Genomic DNA, 20207 nt, shown 5'->3' with positions numbered 1-20207 from the left:
CGAGCATCACTGATGAGTCTTTTGTAGACAAAACGTGCGTCTGGCGTACAAAATTTTAATCATGGTATCTATGATGAATTTTTTAGCACTATATAGACCAAATTTAACATTCATCAGGATCGGCAAAAGCGACCTTGCTTTCAAAGTCAAAACAAATACTTGATACAAACTGAAAGTTTTAATGAGTGGCAAAACCTTAACCCATGAAATTTCAAAACATTTTGTGTGTCAAAAAACTACAATTTCTCTGGGATTTTGATGTGAATTTTTGATTTTGTCCCTACAGGCGTACAAAGAAAAGAAAAGTAAAATCTTTGAGATGTTCCCTTCAGGTAAAAATTTAGTTGTATTGTTTTGGTTTATTTGGGCAATAGATATCTGTACAAAAAAAGGTGATTTAAATGGGGTAACTGCTGAGTAAACAAAAAACCTCTCCACACTTTGAATATCCATGTGCTTAAAAAAATGTGTTCCTAATGAATCCTAATATAAATTCCACTGCCGCTAATCGAAATTCACCTTCAAAATTAGTTTGCAGCTAGATTGTTCAACAAAAATGAAAGTGGATATCCACAAATATTCCCATGCAATGCCAGAAAATAACAAACATGCTCCAGATTATCTTTTGGTCATCAGTGAACTGAAGAACTTGTTCTCTCTCCTTTCCATATGACATTACTTGAAAAACCCAAAGCTTCATATATCTTGTTAGCAGACCTAAGAAATTCAAAAGTTTAATTTACCAACATTTAGAAAAACACAAACACAATTTTAAATTTATCAAATTTCAACCACTTCAAACCATCCATATACAACCAGGACAATAACAGAAACAGTTTGAAGATTCCTGTAAAATTTGCGAACTGTCTTGGATTAAACAACTACAGACAGCGTATCCCCTGTAGGTCTAAATAACAAAATCATGGGCCAAGGGAACATATCTAAAACTTCCTCTATTGATATGACTATTGTTGATACAAGACAGCGCAGTCATAGGTCTCATGGCAATCACATTAATCGCAATCAACGAAATAAACATTGTTTTAATTTTACACTTGATGATTTTTTATCTATATTTAAAAAACAATGGTACACATCAATTATTATGCAAACTGGGTAAAATGTCAATTAGTAAATTACATTATATTTATAACGAGTGTGATACAATATCGTTTTTCATTCCAAAATATGAGTGTACACAGATTATAACAGGTTTATGTCGAGCCTGCGACTTTTGTTGCAGAAAGCTCGACATAGGGATAGTGATCCGACGGCGGCGTTAGCTAACTTCTTTAAAGCTTTGTATTTTAAAAGGTGGAAGACCTGGATGCTTCATACTTTGTATATAGATGCCTTATGTTACGAAGTTTCTGACTGTCACATGTCCATTGTCCATGACCTCATTTTCATGGTTCAGTGACTACTTGAAAAAAAAGTTCAAGATTTTTTGTAATGTTAATTTCTCTCTTATAATGAGTAATAGGATAACTATATTTGGTATGTGCGTACCTTGCAAGGTCCTCATGCCCGTCAGACAGTTTTCACTTGACCTCGACCTCATTTCATGGATCAGTGAACAAGGTTAAGTTTTGGTGGTCAAGTCCATATCTTAGATACTAGAAGCAATAGGTCTAGCATATTTGGTGTATGGAAGGACTGTAAGGTGTACATGTCCAACTGGCAGGTGTCATCTGACCTTGACCTCATTTTCATGGTTCAGTGGTTATAGTTAAGTTTTTGTGTTTTGGTCTGTTTTTCTTATACTGTATGCAATAGGTCCACTATATTTGGTGTATGGAATGATTGTAAGGTGTACATGTCTAGCTGGCAGGTTTCTTCTGACCTTGACCTCATTTTCATGGTTCAGTGGTCAATGTTAAATTTTTGAGTTTTGGTCTTTTTTTCTAATACTATATGCAATAGGTCAACTATATTTGGTGTATGGAAATATTTTATGATATACATGTCAGTCTGGCCAGTTTTATTTGACCTTGACCTCATTCTCACATTCATAGCTCAGTCTTAAGTTTTTGTGTTTTGGTCTGTTTTTCTATTACTATAAGCAATAGGTCAACTATATTTGTTGTATGGAAGGATTGCAAGCTGTACATGTCTGCCTGGCATGGTTCATCTGACCTTGACCTCATTTTCATGTTTTTTTAGTCAATGTTTAGTTTTCTTGGTTAAGTCTGTATCTTAGAAACTATAAGCAATAGGTCAACTATATTTAGTGTATTGAATGATTGTAAGGTGTACATGTATTTCTTGTTTGGTTTATATGACCTTGACCTCATTTCTTGGATCATGTTAAGTTTATGTGATAGTTGTAGTAAAGCTTTATATTTAGAACTATCAACATTATATCAATGATTAGTAAAGAAGGCGAGACATTTCAGCGTGTGCACTCTTGTTATCACAATAGACTGTTCCCTCAAATTGACAAACCTAAAGATCATAAAAAGTATTTAAAAAAAATAAAATCCTGGTATCTATGATGAGTTTATTTATATACATTAATAGATGTATTGATTTCATTAATTTGTCTAGTATTTTTCATGACACTACCGTTCAAAACTTTATACCTCCATATTTTTATCCACTTTAATCATGTTAAAATATCTTCTAGACCCGGTCATGCTTTAAAACTTCAATTTTCACAGGTTTGTCTGTACTCAGCACACATTTTATTGTGTAAAAACAGCCATTTTTGTTTAAAACCTATGATGAAGTTAACAGTCTGCAGAAAGACATGTCATCACCCACAAGGACATATTCTTCTGAGTATAAATTGACAAGTCTTTGTTCTTACACCCAATGCCAGGTTTTTAGCAGGATAAGAAGAACAAGTGTGGTTTGACCCTGTCAGGGATTGTGAAATTTGAACCCACTATCTCCTGCACTCAAAACCAAAAAGAAAGTAACTATCACATGATTACCTTAATGAATAAGCCTAATAAGAAAAAGTTTCTACCATAATATGACAAATTATTTTATTTCTCTATATAAATTAAATTCACACTGAGTTGTCGTTCTTAATGCATGACACTATTTCATGTTGCATTCAATCCCTAATTCAGTATCAAATGTAGTTCATAAATAATCAGATATAACATTCCATGAAATATTCTAGCACTTGAAACATTGCATCTAAATTTTTTTTACCTGAAAACAACTTCTAAAAAACATTTTCAGATGCTACAATATGTACATGAATAGCCAATGAGTTTTTTGTACAGTAAAATGAGATTGTCTCCCTTATCACACAATCTAACAATAGCGTAGAAACTAAATTCCCTTCCCCCACCACCCTATAATAGAATATGCATCACTCCTTAATTGAAGGAATAAAAAATGACAATTCTTCCAATCTTTAAAACATTCACAGTTTTCTCTCATATATGTTTTTTGTTTTTAATTATCTTAAAAGACAAAACAACAAATGATCTTTTATATTTTTTAATTAAAATATGTTCAATGAAACAACCAGGATACAGTTCAGATCAACTGATATAAAATCAATAATAAATTATTTTAGTTTTTGTATCACTCACAATTGTTCTGTTATGTTTTCTCTTAGCATCACCACCATTTACACATATACTTGTGTCAAACACACCTCAGGAAGAAGTATTTAATCAAAATAAATAAAAGGAAGTGAGGTATACATAAATGAGACAAAACTTCTAATTAAAAAAAAAAAACTTTCAAGTTTGCATCTAAATGATCTATATTTGTTACCAAAAGGTTAATTAAGTATACTGTAATGTAAATTAATTAATAAATTAATACTGTATTTGTGGAGTTGCCATCTTCAATATGGAATTAACAGTTGCAATGAACAATGAACACATGTTGAGCATGAAAAATAATCTCCAAAAGGTATGAAAATAGAAATATCCATATGCTTATAATAAAAGTAATCATAAAATACACTTTCAAGACGATACGAAACATAGAAAAACTAGTTTACAATATGTATGAGAAGCAATATAAAGAAAATTATAATTTAGAAAAGGAAGACTTCAATTTTAAACCCTTAAATTTAAACCTGTGACAACTAACATGTTACTCTACTATCTACAGAGAATTAAACAAAAAAAATGTGAATAAGACCCCTGACATGTGACCCCTGAATGTGACCCTTGACATGTGACAACAAATTACACATAAACAATTGACAGTATTGACAACTAAATTTCAACATCAGAAAAAGTTAATAATGTGTGAAACCTTTAGCATGTTTATGTCTTCATTTTTTAACCTGATCCTTGATGGGTATAGATGATAATGACGAGTATCTCATAACGATGCCACATTTTCATATTGACACTTGAACTGATATACTATAAATTCAAAAATTATTGCAAGGTTATTATTAATGCGAATAATGCGACTTGGTGATTATCGCAATACATTTTGTTATAAGAACTCATATTCTGGTATCTGATACATATATATGTATGTAGATTTACCTAAAATCACAATAATTAATCTTGCATTTTTGTCCATTCTTCAAAAATCACAATAATAAATACACACAATAATTTCTGAATTTACAGTATATAATGATAATTAAAACATTTTTTTATTATAATACAACTCTTCAATTTAGACATTTTTTGTCTACAACAAATGCTGGTTTAAACTACCTCTATAATTACGTGTCAGACAGTACCTATAGCAGAACAATGTTATCAATGAACTTAACTTTGATGTTATATGTGAAACTGATGTAAACAGTAATGTTGTATAGCACTAACAGGTACCAAAATAAAATATACCATCATGAAATCCCAGACCAATAATGTAACCCCCTTTTTTGGTAAACATACTTTCCATATAAATCTTGTATGTGTTTCTCTCTTTTAAATTCAAAAACATACTAATAAGTGTCATCTATTCATATAAGAATATACTTCTTACACGCTACTCAAATTTCTAAAAATTGCACCACTTCATTGTTAAAAATTACTTAATGAAGTATTTCATTCATTAAAATAATTGATAAATGCAGTCTTCTGTTGTTTCACTACATGTCCTGCGACCCATTTAATAGTAAAAACATCAATAGGAATATCCCACTATTCATTGATCCAAATACATGATCAATGCGGTCGTCCCACAAACGAATCAGAGTTATGTCTGGATCTTTTAACTGTTTGTTTTGTTGGTCTTAATAACTCTTGAATATGCTGTACAATCAGATCTATAGCCACTGAAAAAATTTTAACATAGTCATTAAAAAAGTTATAGAAAAGATTAATAGTATGTACATTTGATAATAATTTGAGACTTAAAAAAGATATTGACATAATTTTGATACTTGTCTCGCACAAATTAACTGCAATGATCTTTGATTGGTCTGACAAGTATTTTGATATATGGGTGCAAGAAGGTATTATCCCATTATCAACAGAGTTGACAACTTTTTAAAACTAATTAAGGGTTGATTTAAAACGTGTATTAATATCACTTCCCATAACTGTCAATATGCATGATATGCTTTGACAGAGTATAACATATTATAATTAGTGGATTAAAAGTTGAAATTGAAAGGAAATAATAACAAAAGTTTGGTCAGAGAATTATTTGAATTGAACACATTTTTCTTGAGTTTATTGATGTGCAAAATAGGTTGATTAACTCACAAGCTGAATAAATGTCTGAAGGGCTTACATGTTAAGTTTGTGAGTCATAGGTTGAGTTTACACATTAATAACCTCTAGAAAAAATGTGTATAATTCACAGACTCAATTTCCGTAATTTTTTCTTTCAATCTCAACTTTCTTTTCCACAGAATTTCATTCATGCTAATTGTCAATGAATATATCACAGTGAAAAAGAAGTGGTGTTTACATCGGTTACAAAAGTAGTTTCAGCATCATGGTCTATGGTAGTAAAAACCAAGGTAAAAACTCCTAACAGACCAATCACATTCAAGTATTTGTAGATATGCAAATCATACAAAAATCATATATACTAGATTGAGGGACTAAGGAGCTTCATTACTTATTAATTATATTACACTGAAGATTAAAAGTTGTAGATTGTATTTTAATTCAATTCATAATTTAATATTTTCCAGAAAAGGGCATTGAAAATGTACTTTTTTCAACGTAAAAAAATTAAAAAAACTTATTTTATTGAAATGGGGATTGCAAAAATACACTTCCTGTATTCAAATGTCAGACTAAAATTGTAAAAAGACATTTGATGGGGACTGAACTAAACAAAAATATCAGATTTCTCAGGTAAAGAGTTTTGAAATTATATTAACTGTTTCAAGCCAATCACTGATAAGTGTAACCAAAATTATTGATTAATTACAGTTGAGGATTGCACAGATTTATCAAGTAAAATTTAGACCTTAATAGAATACCCTTTTTATATCTAGATTTCATAATATGTCTTTTCTTTTAAAAAATAATTTCTTGTTCTTTTTTAATCATTCATCTTTAAGACATAATTTATAGAACACTTTATGTAGGCAATGAATAAATCTATCAGTTCTAAATAAACATATATTTGTGTATTCAATAATAGGTCAAGTATTTGTGTATTGAGACATATAATGAAGGATTGTTTAATTATGTACGACTGAGGATGATTAGTAATTTGGTCAATATAATTGGCATTTAAGGAGGTGGGACATGGTAATTTTGGCCCCACCTTGTCTCTGATTGTTTGATGATCATGGCAAAGGTAATTCATACTGGTATTGTATCATTACTCTTACCAAATAAAATGACAAACTAGCCTGCAAATTGACAAAACTTATGGACATACAAACTTCAATGAACTGCTCCAAAGATATAACCCAAATTTTTCACATTTCATATGTGCATATGTGCACAGACATGAGAATTTAGGGAATTATATCTCAGTGTGTATACATTTTTTAGATTTAGTAGCTAACCTGTGCTAATTCTTGTTTGGGAGGCCGGTGCCTTAGGAAAGATTTGGGACAATAGTTCCAACCTTTCCTACAATATTACCCAGAATGCATAAGTTTTTAAAACAATGAATTAATACGAGTATTGAGTACCTGTATTATCAGCTCCTCTTGGAATGATGACGTCTGCATACTTCTTTGTCTATAAAAGTAAGAAAAAACATGTATGGCAGAAATAAAATGAAGCCATAGATTATAGAGCTCAAAAAGATAAATTCAATCTAAAGGGCATATGATACATTTACAGGGGAGGTAATGACGTTGAACAAATTACCTTTGAATTTTTTTAAATCAGATATTAAAATATACAGCAAAAAATGCTGTTCTTTTGACTAAAATCATGAAAATGTAAAAAAAATGGATAATTTCCAAAGAACTGAAAATTCAAAGCACACTAATGTAAAGAAGATATTCCAGATGCTTTTTCAAAAACTGCTTGTGTTTATCTTTTGAAACAAAAATGTTAAGTATGTTTTTCCAAAGGATAGAAATGTCCAAGAAACCGAAATTTCCAGTACATGTCTAAAATTTTGACCCCATTTATCTCTAAAAGTAGCACATGAAGGTACATTTTTTATTACATATTTGAATTGACTAGGTGAAAAATAGCTTATATGCAAACTTTCGTCAATAATTCACCATGGGATGAAAACTGTATTGTATGCCCTTAATGAAATTTTTTACTGTATGTCTTATTACGGTTTTTGTGTTGAATGGTAGCTGTCTCATTGATATATAAACCAAACATTTTCTTTTATACATTGTCAGTCTTTTTTCAATTTTGTCAAACTAAGCTAAAGATATTTCTCAAATAAATAATTTTCATATTGTATTGAAACCCAGTAATTCAAACTATTTAGTAGCTTAAGTTTCAGCTAAAGGTACATCTAAGATCTTAGCTCATTCAACCTCTACTGTTTAAGCTATACAACCTCATACAACAGTTTTTTCTCATGTTGTGCTGTTACACCACTGTCCCAGGTAAGGGAAGGATTGAGCGCTCACAAACATGTTTAACCCCCCTACATTCTTCAGGTGCCTCTTCCAAGTCAGGAGCCTGTAGTTCAGTGGTTGTTGGTTCATGTTTGTCATATTTGTTTTTGGTAAATTGTTTTGTTATTTAGTTTTCTCATTTGAATTGTTTCACATTTTCCATGTCGGGCCTTTTTTTGCTGACTATACGATATGGGTTTTACTCATTGTTGAAGCATGTACGGTTGCCTATAATTGCTTACATCTACTGCATTTGGATAGTTGTCTCATTGGCAATTATACCAAATCTGCTTATTTTAATACTTAGCAAATAAATGAGGAATGTGTCCATGGGACACGGATGCATGGACACAGATGATGCCCCCGCTTGCATATCATATTAAGTTATAAAGGGACATAACTGAAGAAGAGTAAAAGTGATGCTACCAAAATTTGTACTTGATCTGAGTTTTGTAGTAATAAGTATTGTGTATAAGTTTCATAAAATTTGGTTGAGGTAAACTTAAGTAAGAGAACAGAAACGAAAAATTCAGCAAATTTTCTGTTTGTAAAGGGGCATAACTCTAGAACAGTTAAAGTGACACCACTAAAATTGAAACTTGATCTGTATTTTGTGGTAATAAATATTGTGTATAAGTTTCATTACATTTGGTTGAGGCAAACTAAAGTTAGAGAACGGAAATGAAAAATTCAGCAATTTTTCCATTTGTAAAGGGGCATTACTCTAGAATGGTTAAAGTGATGCCACCAAAATTCAAACTTGATCTGTGTTTTGTTGTAATAAGCATTGTGTATAAGTTTCATAACATTTGGTTGAGGCAAACTAAAGTTAGAGAACGGAAACCAACTATGGGACGTACGTAAGGACGTACAGACGGACAAGGGTAAAACTTAATGCTCCCTCCGCTACGGTGGGGGCATAATAAAATAATTTTAATTTAAATAAATGGAGAATGTGTCCATGGGACACAGATGATGCCACTGCTTGCATATCATATAAAAGTTATAAAGGGACATAACTGAAGAACGGTAAAAGTGACGCTACCCAAATTTGTACTTGATCTGAGTTTTGTGGTATTGTGTATAAGTTTCATAACATTTGGTTGAGGTTAACTTAAGTTAGAGAAAGGAAACGAAAAATTCAACAACTTTTCCATTTGTAAAGGGGCATAACTCTAGAACGGTTAAAGTGACGCCATCAGGGTCATAAAAACATCATCTTGAAGCATTTCAAACTTGTCTCCTTGTTATCTACTCACTGGTAAACAGAATTCTTCAAAGGCAGGTTTGACTAGTGATGTGTATTGATGTAAAATCTGTTCTATATCCCTTCCTCTTTCTCTTGTATCACGTAAAACTAAATGAGAATAAAACATATATATATATATATATATATATATTCCTAACATCACTGAAGAGACATAAATTGTCGAAATCCGGTTATGGTGTACCAATTTTTGCACCTCATATTTGCAGTATACCATTTTTTCCGCAAGTTTATTGTTTTCTGTTTGGTATTAAATTAATAATTCAGATCCATTTTGTTACAACTGGTGATCCGTTTATTTGGCAATCGCCATGGCAGTCAGCAGGGTTTAAGAACATCCGTTGTTCTGCTAGTCAAATGCGTTTTGTTAAAATATACTTTTTCACTTTTTTGGTCTTCTGGAAAACAATGTTTGTGCTGTATTTAGACCCCTCTGCCAAAAAATTTGTTTTGCATGCACACGTATAAAAATTGCGGTTTTTGTCGAGCCTGCGACTTTTGTTGCAGAAAGCTCGACATAGGGATAGTGATCCGGCGGCGGCGGCGGCGTTAGCTAACTTCTTAAAAGCTTAATATTTTAAAAGGTGGAAGACCTGGATGCTTCATACTTTGTATATGGATGCCTCATGTTACAAAGTTTCCGTCAGTCACATGTCCAATGTCCTTGACCTCTTTTTCATGGTTCAGTGACTACTTGAAAAAAGTTAAGATTTTTTGTAATGTTAAATTCTCTCTTATTATAAGTAATAGGATAACTATATTTGGTATGTGCGTACCTTGCAAGGTCCTCATGCCCGTCAGACAGTTTTCACTTGACCTCGACCTCATTTCATGGATCAGTGAACAAGGTTAAGTTTTGGTGGTCAAGTCCATATCTCAGATACTATTAGCAATAGGTCTCGTATATTCGGTGTATGGAAGGACTGTAAGGTGTACATGTCCAACTGGCAGGTGTCATCTGACCTTGACCTCATTTTCATGGTTCAGTGGTTATAGTTAAGTTTTTGTGTTTTGGTCTGTTTTTCTTATACTGTATGCAATAGGTCTACTATATTTGGTGTATGGAATGATTGTAAGGTGTACATGTCTAGCTGGCAGGTGTCATCTGACCTTGACCTCATTTTCATGGTTCAGTGGTTATAGTTAAGTTTTTGTGTTTTGGTCTGTTTTTCTTATACTGTATGCAATAGGTCTACTATATTTGGTGTATGGAATGATTGTAAGGTGTACATGTCTAGCTGGCAGGTGTCATCTGACCTTGACCTCATTTTCATGGTTCAGTGGTCAAAGTTAAGTTTTTGAGTTTTGGTCTTTTTTTCTAATACTGTATGCAATAGGTCTACTATATTTGGTGTATGGAATGATTGTAAGGTATACATGTCTAGCTGGCAGGTGTCATCTGAACTTGACCTCATTTTCATGGTTCAGTGGTCAAAGTTAAGTTTTTGAGTTTTGGTCTTTTTTTCTTATACTGTATGCAATAGGTCTACTATATTTGGTGTATGGAATGATTGTAAGGTGTACATGTCTAGCTGGCAGGTGTCATCTGACCTTGACCTCATTTCCATGGTTCAGTGGTCAAAGTAAAGTGTTTGAGTTTTGGTCTTTTTTTCTTATACTATATGCAATAGGTCAACTATATTTGTTGTATGGAAGAATTGTTAGCTGTACATGCCTGCCTAGCATGGTTCATCTGACCTTGACCTCATTTTCATGGTTCATTCGTCAATGTTTAGTTTACTTGGTTAATGTTAAGTTTATGTGACAGTTGTAATAAAGCTTTATATTTAGGACTATCAACATAATATCAATGATTAGTAAAGAAGGCGAGACATTTCAGTGTGTGCACTCTTGTTATAATAGGTTTGAACGTTGTTTTCAATTTAGACTTGTATATATATATATTCCGCAAATTTTTTTCTTCTTCCCTCGACGGGATTGGAACTCATGCTATTGGGATATCGAGACAACACCGCCTGCACTGTGTCCAGCGCTCTAGACCACTCGGCCACCTAGACTGAACTTATGAATATAATATGTGTTTTCAGCCGTGTATCACCTTCACTGGTGATCCAATGGATAATTTACAGTTGTTACTACACATAGGCAGACATACATATATATAAATTTACAGTGATTGTATGCTTCTAATAAAATGCTCCGCTGGTTGCAGCTTGATACGACCGCAGAGGTCAAACCCTGAACAGAGTGGGCAAGTATGGACACAACATTCAAGCTTGATACAGCACTGAATTTGGATTGTGATTAAATATTTGACACAGCATAGGTTTCTGACACAGAATGAATGTGGTCTAAGAACTTAAAAAATTTTAATTTACCTATTCAAACCATATCATTATTATTTGCTTTTATATATAAATCAGAAATAACCAATCTAAAATGTAAATTTTAAAGAAAAAATAAGGAAAAAAAGGAAAAAAAAATCCCTCCCTCAAATTTTTTGAACCCCCTTATGATTCATCACCCCCAAACTCAATCCCAGCCTTCCCTTTGTGGTATGGTATCTTGCAGTACAATTTCAGAGAGATCCATACACTTGAACACAAGTTATTGTCTGGAAACTAGAAAAATGCTTGTTTTTAGGCCCCTTTTTGGCCCCAAATTCCTAAATGTGATGGGCAATTACCCCCAAACTCAAACCCAGCTTTCCCTTTGTGATATGGAACCTTGTAGTACAATTTCATAAAGATCCATACACTTACACACAAGTTATTGTCCTGAAACCAGAAAAATGTTTGTTTTTTGCCCCTTTTTGGCCCCTAATTCCTAAAATTTTGAGGCAGTTACCCCCAAAATCAATCCCAGCCTTCCCTTTTGTGGTATGGTACCATGCAGTACAATTTCAGAGAGATCCATACACTTGAACACAAGTTATTGTCTGGAAACTAGAAAAATGCTAATTTTTGGCCCCTTTTTGGCCCCTTATTCCTAAACGTTTTGGGCAATTACCCCCAAACTCAATTCCAGCTTTCCCTTTGTGTCATGGAACCTTGTAGTGCAATTTCAGAAAGATTCATACACTTACACACAAGTTATTGTCATGAAACTAGAAAAATGCTTGTTTTTTGCCCCTTTTTTTGCCCCTAATTCCTAAAATTTTGAGGCAATTACCCCCAAAATCAATCCCAGCATTCCCTTTGTGATATGGAACCTTGTGGTACAATGTCAGAGAGATCCATACAATAACACACAAGTTATGTCTGGAAGTTACAAAAATGCTTATTTTTGGTCCCTTTTCGGCCCCTAATTTCTTAACTGTTGGTACCATAACCCCCAAAATCAATCCCAACCTTCCTTTTGTGGTATTGAACCTTATGGTAAAATTTCATAGAGATCCATTCACTTAAACTAAAGTTAGAGTGCGAAAACCAATGTGTCTTCGGACGACGACAACGACACCAACGTCATACCAATATACGACTGCAAAATTTTTTTGCGGTCGTATAAAAATGGAATAGCATCCTGTAATTATACTAAAGAGATGAGTAGATTATCATTCCTGTACACTTAAAAATACTTTGTGTATTGCGTTTAAGATGTCCTTGTTTATAATTCCTACGAGAAGGTAACACCTCCCGAAACGAAAGATGATTTTTATCAGCTATAGTTAGAGGAGGGGATAAGGCGTCTGCGCACTGCTAGACGGTGTTGTCGTAGAAGTATGAAGTGAAAAGTACAGGTTCCAGCCCCGATCTGGGAGGAAGTAAAGAATCAGATCTACTCTAACATTGTTAGGTTGATTTTCTAGGCACTTTATATATATATAATATATATACATAAATCCATCAGTACTTTGTCATTGCTTGCATTTGTTTGTCTTTTTGTCAGGGTTTTATCTATATTGTTTTTTTTGTCAGGGTTTTATCTATATTGTTTTTTTTGTCAGATTTTATCTACCGGTATATTGTTTTTTTTGTCTTTTTGTCAGGGTTTTATCTATATTGTTTTTTTGTCTTTTTGTCAGGGTTTTATCTATATTGTTTTTTTTGTCTTTTTGTCAGGGTTTTATCTACCGGTATATTGTTTTTTTTGTCTTTTTGTCAGGGTTTTATCTATATTGTTTTTTTGTCTTTTTGTCAGGGTTTTATCTATATTGTTTTTTTTGTCTTTTTGTCAGGCTTTTACTTATATCATTATTTTGTGCTTTGTGTCAATTTCATGAGTTAAGACATTTCCAACTGATTTTTACAGTTAGTCTTCAGTTGTGACAACTAGTGCTGTTACACCACTGTATCAGGTTAGGGGAGGGTTGAGTGTTGGAAAACATTATTAACCCCTGCTATATTCTTATGTGTAAAGGCTGTATGGTGACCTATATTTACATTCTCATCCTTTAGTCTCTGGTAGATAGTTGTCTCATTGGCAATCATACCACATGTACTTATTTTTACAATATTAGTTATACTTTCACTTTCACTTTATAATTTCACAACAGGTTTACATTTACAGTGGAAGGAAAATTTTGCAGTCTTTTATTTACATTGAAATTTTTAATTTGAGGATGGGTATCAGTTCTGCAGTTTTACCATGATTATCAACAAATGTTCTTTTTTTTAAGTGTACACTAGTACTGTATGGCATAATGCCCCATCTAGAAAGCAACAAATAATAATGGAAAGATTCTACCACAAACTCCAAGGGGTTTTAAAGTAAGACAGCGGGAAACATTTTTGTACCTACAAACCTTCTAGAAGGAACAAATAATCAAATTTATCACTAAACCTAAATGGAGGGGTTTTAAAGGTAGAATTGATTCGTTTCAGACACATGGATGATTAAACAAGACAGACTGACAAGCTGATTGATGAAGGCCCTAATTAGGTTAAAACTTTTTTTTTCTTTGCGACATTACAACATATTTCAGAAAATTTAGACCTGGTAAAATTTGTACATCAACATCTTTTCAACAAAATTTACAAAATTAAGTTTTCTCACAATACTGTCATGACTCTAAATCAACATACTACCTCTTCTAGATAACCTTGTGTCAGGATCTGTGTCAACAAAAAGCTTCATATGAAACTTATCTCTCAATTCTTTGTCAGCAAAGGCAAGTATTCCTTCAAACAATACAACATCTGCTGGGTAAACTGGATGACACGACTCATCACTACAAAATAAATGGTTTATTGACAGATATGCATACTGGGTAAAATGTGTGACAATCCTCATTACAACACCAAAAATGGTAAACTGCCACTCATTTACTTTGTTTCATTCATGTCAGTATTTATTGTCAGTAGGTGGCATGATGCAAAGCATACAACGTACCTCCCTATCCAGTAGCAATTCAATTCCCACCCTTCACCCAAGTTGGCTACTCAGATCAAGTATACATATCTATATATATTATACACGTCTAAACATGAAACAACTTTAGGACAGACGATCTCCATCAGATAACCCATAGTTATACAGGGGTAACACTATAATATATATATATAATTCGTCTCAAATTTAGCCCAACAATGTTAGATCTGTAAATTTGCAATTTTGCATACATATATATATATATATATATATAAAATGACTGAATAATAGCCAACGATAAATCTTACGGGGCGATGGATCATATAAATATGATACAGTACACTACAAAATATAATATATAACCAGTTTAAAAGGGTACAACATCACCAAAAAATGACAATAAACGAACAAATGTAACTATAAATATTTCGGATAACAGATATCCTTCATCAATATGAGCACGATGTAAAATGAATCAGATAAATCTATTCTGATTATTAAACTATAGCAATCTTGAATTCTATACAATAAAAAAAGTGAAACAGTTTCATCCGAACATCATATGTACATAATGTAGAGACGCTAATAAATTTTTTAAATTTCCAAAAAACGACTCAAAGACATGCCTAAAATGAAAATAGTAATTATAGATATGAACTGGCACAACTTTAAAATTCCAAAATGACGTCAGTTAAGATGTTACAACAACTGCGTGTAAATACATTCCCAAAAGAACAGCACTGATCGATATAAGCTGGTAAAATATGACAAACAGAGGCTGCGTATTTATCATTCCAAATAAATAGCAGTTTTATAATGAAAAGAAAAAATAATGTAAATTTGGGCTAAGGTTAAAAGTTGGACCTGGATGCGTACTTGTATATCCCTACCAAATGAAAAGAACCCTGGTATTTAAACTAGTAAAATTCCAAAAGAATCCTTAAAACTGTAAGAGTCAAGTAAGGAAGCCGGAGTAACTGGAAACAAATGATGTCAGGAAAATGAGTGACTCATTCTATGTTTTTTCATTTATGCCCTCTCAGGAAACTGTCCTTAGCTTTCTTATCCAAAACCTTTCCCGAGCAAGTCTTTCGGCCCTTGACCAACCCTCGTTGTGGTCTATGATAGTGATGGTAAGGTTTTTGAGATCAGCTTGGGCGTGCCCAGGTGATCTCAAATGACGACTTACGGGGAAGTCGGGCTTGCAGGTATAGTCACTTCGATGACCATTCATGCGTTTGTTGAATGACTGTTCTGTCTCGCCAACATACTGCATGCCACATCGACACTGCAGAAGGTATACAACATTCTGGATTTTGCAAGTTACATTGCAAAATATAGTGTACACAGACCCAGTGGAGTGGCAAGTAAATGTTTGAGTATTCAGTATTTGTTGGCAAGTCAGACATCGTCTGTTACCACACGACTTGCACCATCCTGCAGTTAAACAGCTTTTATTAGAGGAGACATCAGCTCTCTCAAATAAGTCTTTCAGACTTGCTGGTCTCCGAAAAGCTAATAATAATTTAGGGTGCTTGGCAATAGTTTGCCAATTGGCATGGATCAAACGTGAATGGTTAGTAAAGGCGGGATTGTATGTTAAAACAAATGGAACTATTTTGCTGCGCCTCTTCTGTTTGTATTGTAATAGGTCATTGCGGCTGTTATTGTTAGCACGTGCAAATCCCTGGTATCCGGTCGTTCCATCCCCAAACCGATCCGGCCCCAAGTCGTTTCGGCCCAAAGTCGATCCGTCCCAAGTCGATCCAGCCCACGTCGATCCGGCCCAAAGTCGATCCGGCCCCATAATAAAATATGAATAAACTATATTGACTTTGGAGAATTTTTTTTACTAGTTTAAATACCAGGGTTCTTTTCATTTGGTAGGGATATACAAGTACGCATCCACGTCCAACTTTTAACCTTAGCCCAAATTTACTATTATTTTTTCTTTTCATCATAAAACTGCTATTTATTTGGAATGATAAATACGCAGCCTCTGTTTGTCATATTTTACCAGCTTATATCGATCAGTGCTGTTCTTTTGGGAATGTATTTACACGCATTTGTTTAACATCTTAACTGACGTCATTTTGGAATTTTAAAGTTGTGCCAGTTCATATCTATAATTACTATTTTCATTTTAGGCATGTCTTTGAGTCGTTTTTTGGAAATTTAAAAAATTTATTAGCGTCTCTACATATGATGTTCGGGTGAAACTGTTTCACTTTTTTTATTGTATAGAATTCAAGATTGCTATAGTTTAATAATCAGAATAGATTTATCTGATTCATTTTACATCGTGCTCATATTGATGAAGGATATCTGTTATCCGAAATATTTATAGTTATATACATGTATTAAGTCAACCATGTCAACTTGTCTACTTGTTTACCCTATCTACTTATCGACCATGTCTACTTATTGACCATATCAACTTTTACCATCTTATTAACCTGTCATGAAAAAAAATAACCATTTTATAATTGAATAAATGGAGAATGTGTCCATGGGACACAGATGATGCACCCGCTTATAAATAATGTTATAAAGGGACATGACTCTAAAGTTTAATAACATTTGGCCCTATAGTTTCAGTGGAGGAAGATTTTTAAAAGTTTACAATGACGGATGCCAAGTAATGGCAATAACCCACATGGCCGTTTAGGTTTGGTGAGCTTAAAATGGGGGTCTATTTTTTTTTTGCTGTTGCAAAATATGGAAAATGTCAATTTTAAAAGGGAGACATCTAATTTCTCATTTTTGGCCTTAAATTAGGTAACAGTGTAGTTGTATTCTTCATACATAATATTCATAAAGCTATTCCCACTGACAAAAAATTGTAGAAGTAACTATTATAAGTTGAAAGGTATTGATGATAAAAAGTAAACAGGTACGCTACCCTACTATCACCACTTTTCTCCTTTTTATAACATAAAAATAAGAAGATGATTTGGTATGATTGCCAATGAAACAACTCTCCACAAGAGACCAAACAACACAGAAATTAACAACTACAGGTCACCGTACGGCTTTCAACAATTAGTAAAGCCCATACCGCATATGCATACCTTTTTTTCCCTACATAGCTAATTATAACATACCTTAAAATCATAATTTTCTCCCTTTTATAAAATACCTTTTGTTCTCTACATAGTTATACCCCGGTATCATAACTTTTCTCCCTTTTATAACATCATTCATTGTATTTTTCATTCTTTCCCAATCGAATGCATCTGAAATGAAGTTAACATACTTGAATATAATAAAAGAGTGAATCATTCAAAAATCAATATTTGCCACCAAAAAAAAAAATTATATTATATTAGGAGGATCCACAGTCCTTCAGTGGTTATACTTATTCAAGTCATGTTAATTTACTTGAAGATGTAATATTTACTTGTGGAATTTGTAAGATTTTAATTTTCATTTCAAGATTTGAATAATCTCCCCTTAAATTCTTCTCCAAACATTTACTTATACAAGTATTTTTTTAAAACATCTTCAACATTTTTGTGTTAAACTTGTTAAATTCTTAAGTTTTAGTAGCTAAAAACATGCCTTTACATCTCAAGACCTAAACAAAGAAATTTACTGCACACATATGTTAAGTAATGTGCAAAGCCTTAAAAGAGGGGTTGGACAGGGGGTACCCTTCTCCCACCTCCCGCCCCCTCCCACTTTTAGAATCTTTTTTTCCCTCCTCAAAAGCTGTCCACCCCCTCTTAAAATTGCTCCTTTGAGGCTTGTAATTATAATAAAATATAAATAAGCAGTGTTTACAGATAACAGATCTAGATCAATGAGATTTTCCCTGTCCTTGAAATTTTACAAAATTATTGATTGTTGATTATTACTAAATTCAACATTATCATGATTATTACTAAAATTCAACATTATCATGATTTTTACTAAAATTCAACATTGTCATGATAAATACTAAATTCAATATTATCATGATGATTACTAAATTCAACAATATCATGATTACAGTACCTGGATGATCGAAATTAAATTCGCCTTTTAATGCCTTCTTTTTTTCTTCTTCATTCAGAGTTTTGTAAAAAGAATCTTGATTAATAATGGCTACCCTCCTTTGTTTTCTGTCCATATCATCTTGTCCTAGCTGAGACATGATCTTATCACATACTGATGACTGAAAAAAACAATGTCTATTTATAGTACATCCTAACTGAGATATGGTTTCATCACATACTGATGAATACTAAAGAATACAGATTTTGGTCATAGCTGATTCGTTTCCGATGCATATTGGCATGATATTGCCTCCAATCTATGGATCAAAAAAATATTTCATTAGTGGACAGGGAAATTTATGAAAAAAAAACAATGTTTGACAAGTGATTTAGAAAGGAATATGACACTTTTTATGCAATAAAATGGATGAAACATTAACTAAGGCAATTTTAATCATGTTCTAATGAAGCAACAAACCTATTTTGCTAAAAATTAGAATGTTTTGAATATAGGCTCTGGAGTAACAAATTTAGATTATGATACTGGAAGCCGTGAAAGAAAATACTTCACAAAAGGTTGCTTGTTTGAAATAACAAACGACTAATCTGTATAAAAGAGGGGCGAAAGATACCAAAGGGACATTCAAACTCATAAGTCGAAAATAAACTGACTACGCCATGGCTTAAAAAGAAAAAGACAAACAGACAAACAATAGTACACAAAACACAACGTAGAAAACTAATGACTGAGCAACACGAACCCCACCAAAAACTGGGGGTGATCTCAGGTGCTCCGGAAGGGTAGGCAGATCCTGCTCCAAATGTGGCACCCGTCGTGTTGCTCATGTTAGTACAAACCCGGTAATAAGTCTAATTCGGTAGATCACATTAAGGAAAAGGGGACGGAATTGTAGTTACGACATTAGGAACATATCCGCTATCATCTGTGAAATGGATATTCCGTAACGGTCAACCAACTCGTGATGGCGTCCGTAAAATTTAAGAATGGACATGAGGGATATAGTGCAATACTTTGAAATATTTTCTGAAGAAATAAATCTTTTACGTATTTGAATTTTTTTACTTATAAGAGAAAAATTGCTGTTTCATCGACTTGGTAAAAATGGAAAAATTGCCAGTGATGAAAGCAATTGAAAGTGACTATCTTGTACGCTCGGGCGACTGGATATTGCTACATGTACATGTACTTATGGTCATGATGGTAGGGCAAAGTAAAGTGGTGGATTGGACAGCAACTTCTTTGCCCCAGTCACACGCTTGCATAAACCCTGGTGTCTTAGTATAAAACAGAGATGCTGCAAAGTATACAGCTATTACAGGTTATGCACCCACCTGTGTACATGTAACAAAACTAACATGGTGTGCCCGAAGTGATCACATTTGATAACCAGAAGCGTACAATGATACGTTACATTGTGTGAAAAAGATAAATTATCATATTAACCTTTCCCGATGCTGTTCCTCCGGCCACTCCAATAACGAATGGACGGGGTATGCGTTCCATGCCGTTCATTTTTAGTGCTAGTTCACCATCTGCAACTGCCGCCATTCTCAAAACTTTGTTTGTTGTAAAACTACGAAGAATATTCTTTGCATATCCTGAAAATATGAGCATGTGCTTGAATCTGGTCATTTTATCAAAAGATATCTATTATTGCATCATATATTTCTTCTGTGACTTTATATAGTATTTGGAACCACGTGTTTTACGACAACATTGTTTTTT

The 20207-nt window shown here is 33.1% G+C and overlaps 1 protein-coding gene across 1 annotated transcript; it reads right to left on the bottom strand.

Annotated features, from left to right (window-relative positions):
- Nucleotides 1-3440: 3440 nt before the first annotated feature.
- Nucleotides 3441-20203, bottom strand: LOC127729495 (uridine-cytidine kinase 2-like). Its single transcript, XM_052237335.1, has 7 exons — nt 19926-20203; nt 18480-18639; nt 17623-17719; nt 14201-14343; nt 9205-9302; nt 7046-7094; nt 3441-5215 (listed from the first exon to the last, which is right to left on the bottom strand). Exons 1-7 carry the CDS (start codon nt 20112-20114, stop codon nt 5106-5108), a joined length of 846 nt encoding a protein of 281 aa, XP_052093295.1. The 5' UTR covers nt 20115-20203; the 3' UTR covers nt 3441-5105.
- Between the last annotated feature and the right edge of the window lie 4 nt (nt 20204-20207).

Source organism: Mytilus californianus, unplaced genomic scaffold (genome assembly GCF_021869535.1).
Source record: "Mytilus californianus isolate M0D057914Y unplaced genomic scaffold, xbMytCali1.0.p SCAF_2, whole genome shotgun sequence".
NCBI classification, from domain to species: domain Eukaryota; kingdom Metazoa; phylum Mollusca; class Bivalvia; order Mytilida; family Mytilidae; genus Mytilus; species Mytilus californianus.
Note: the sequence above shows the minus strand (reverse complement) of the source record. Positions and strands in the feature narration are given on the sequence as shown.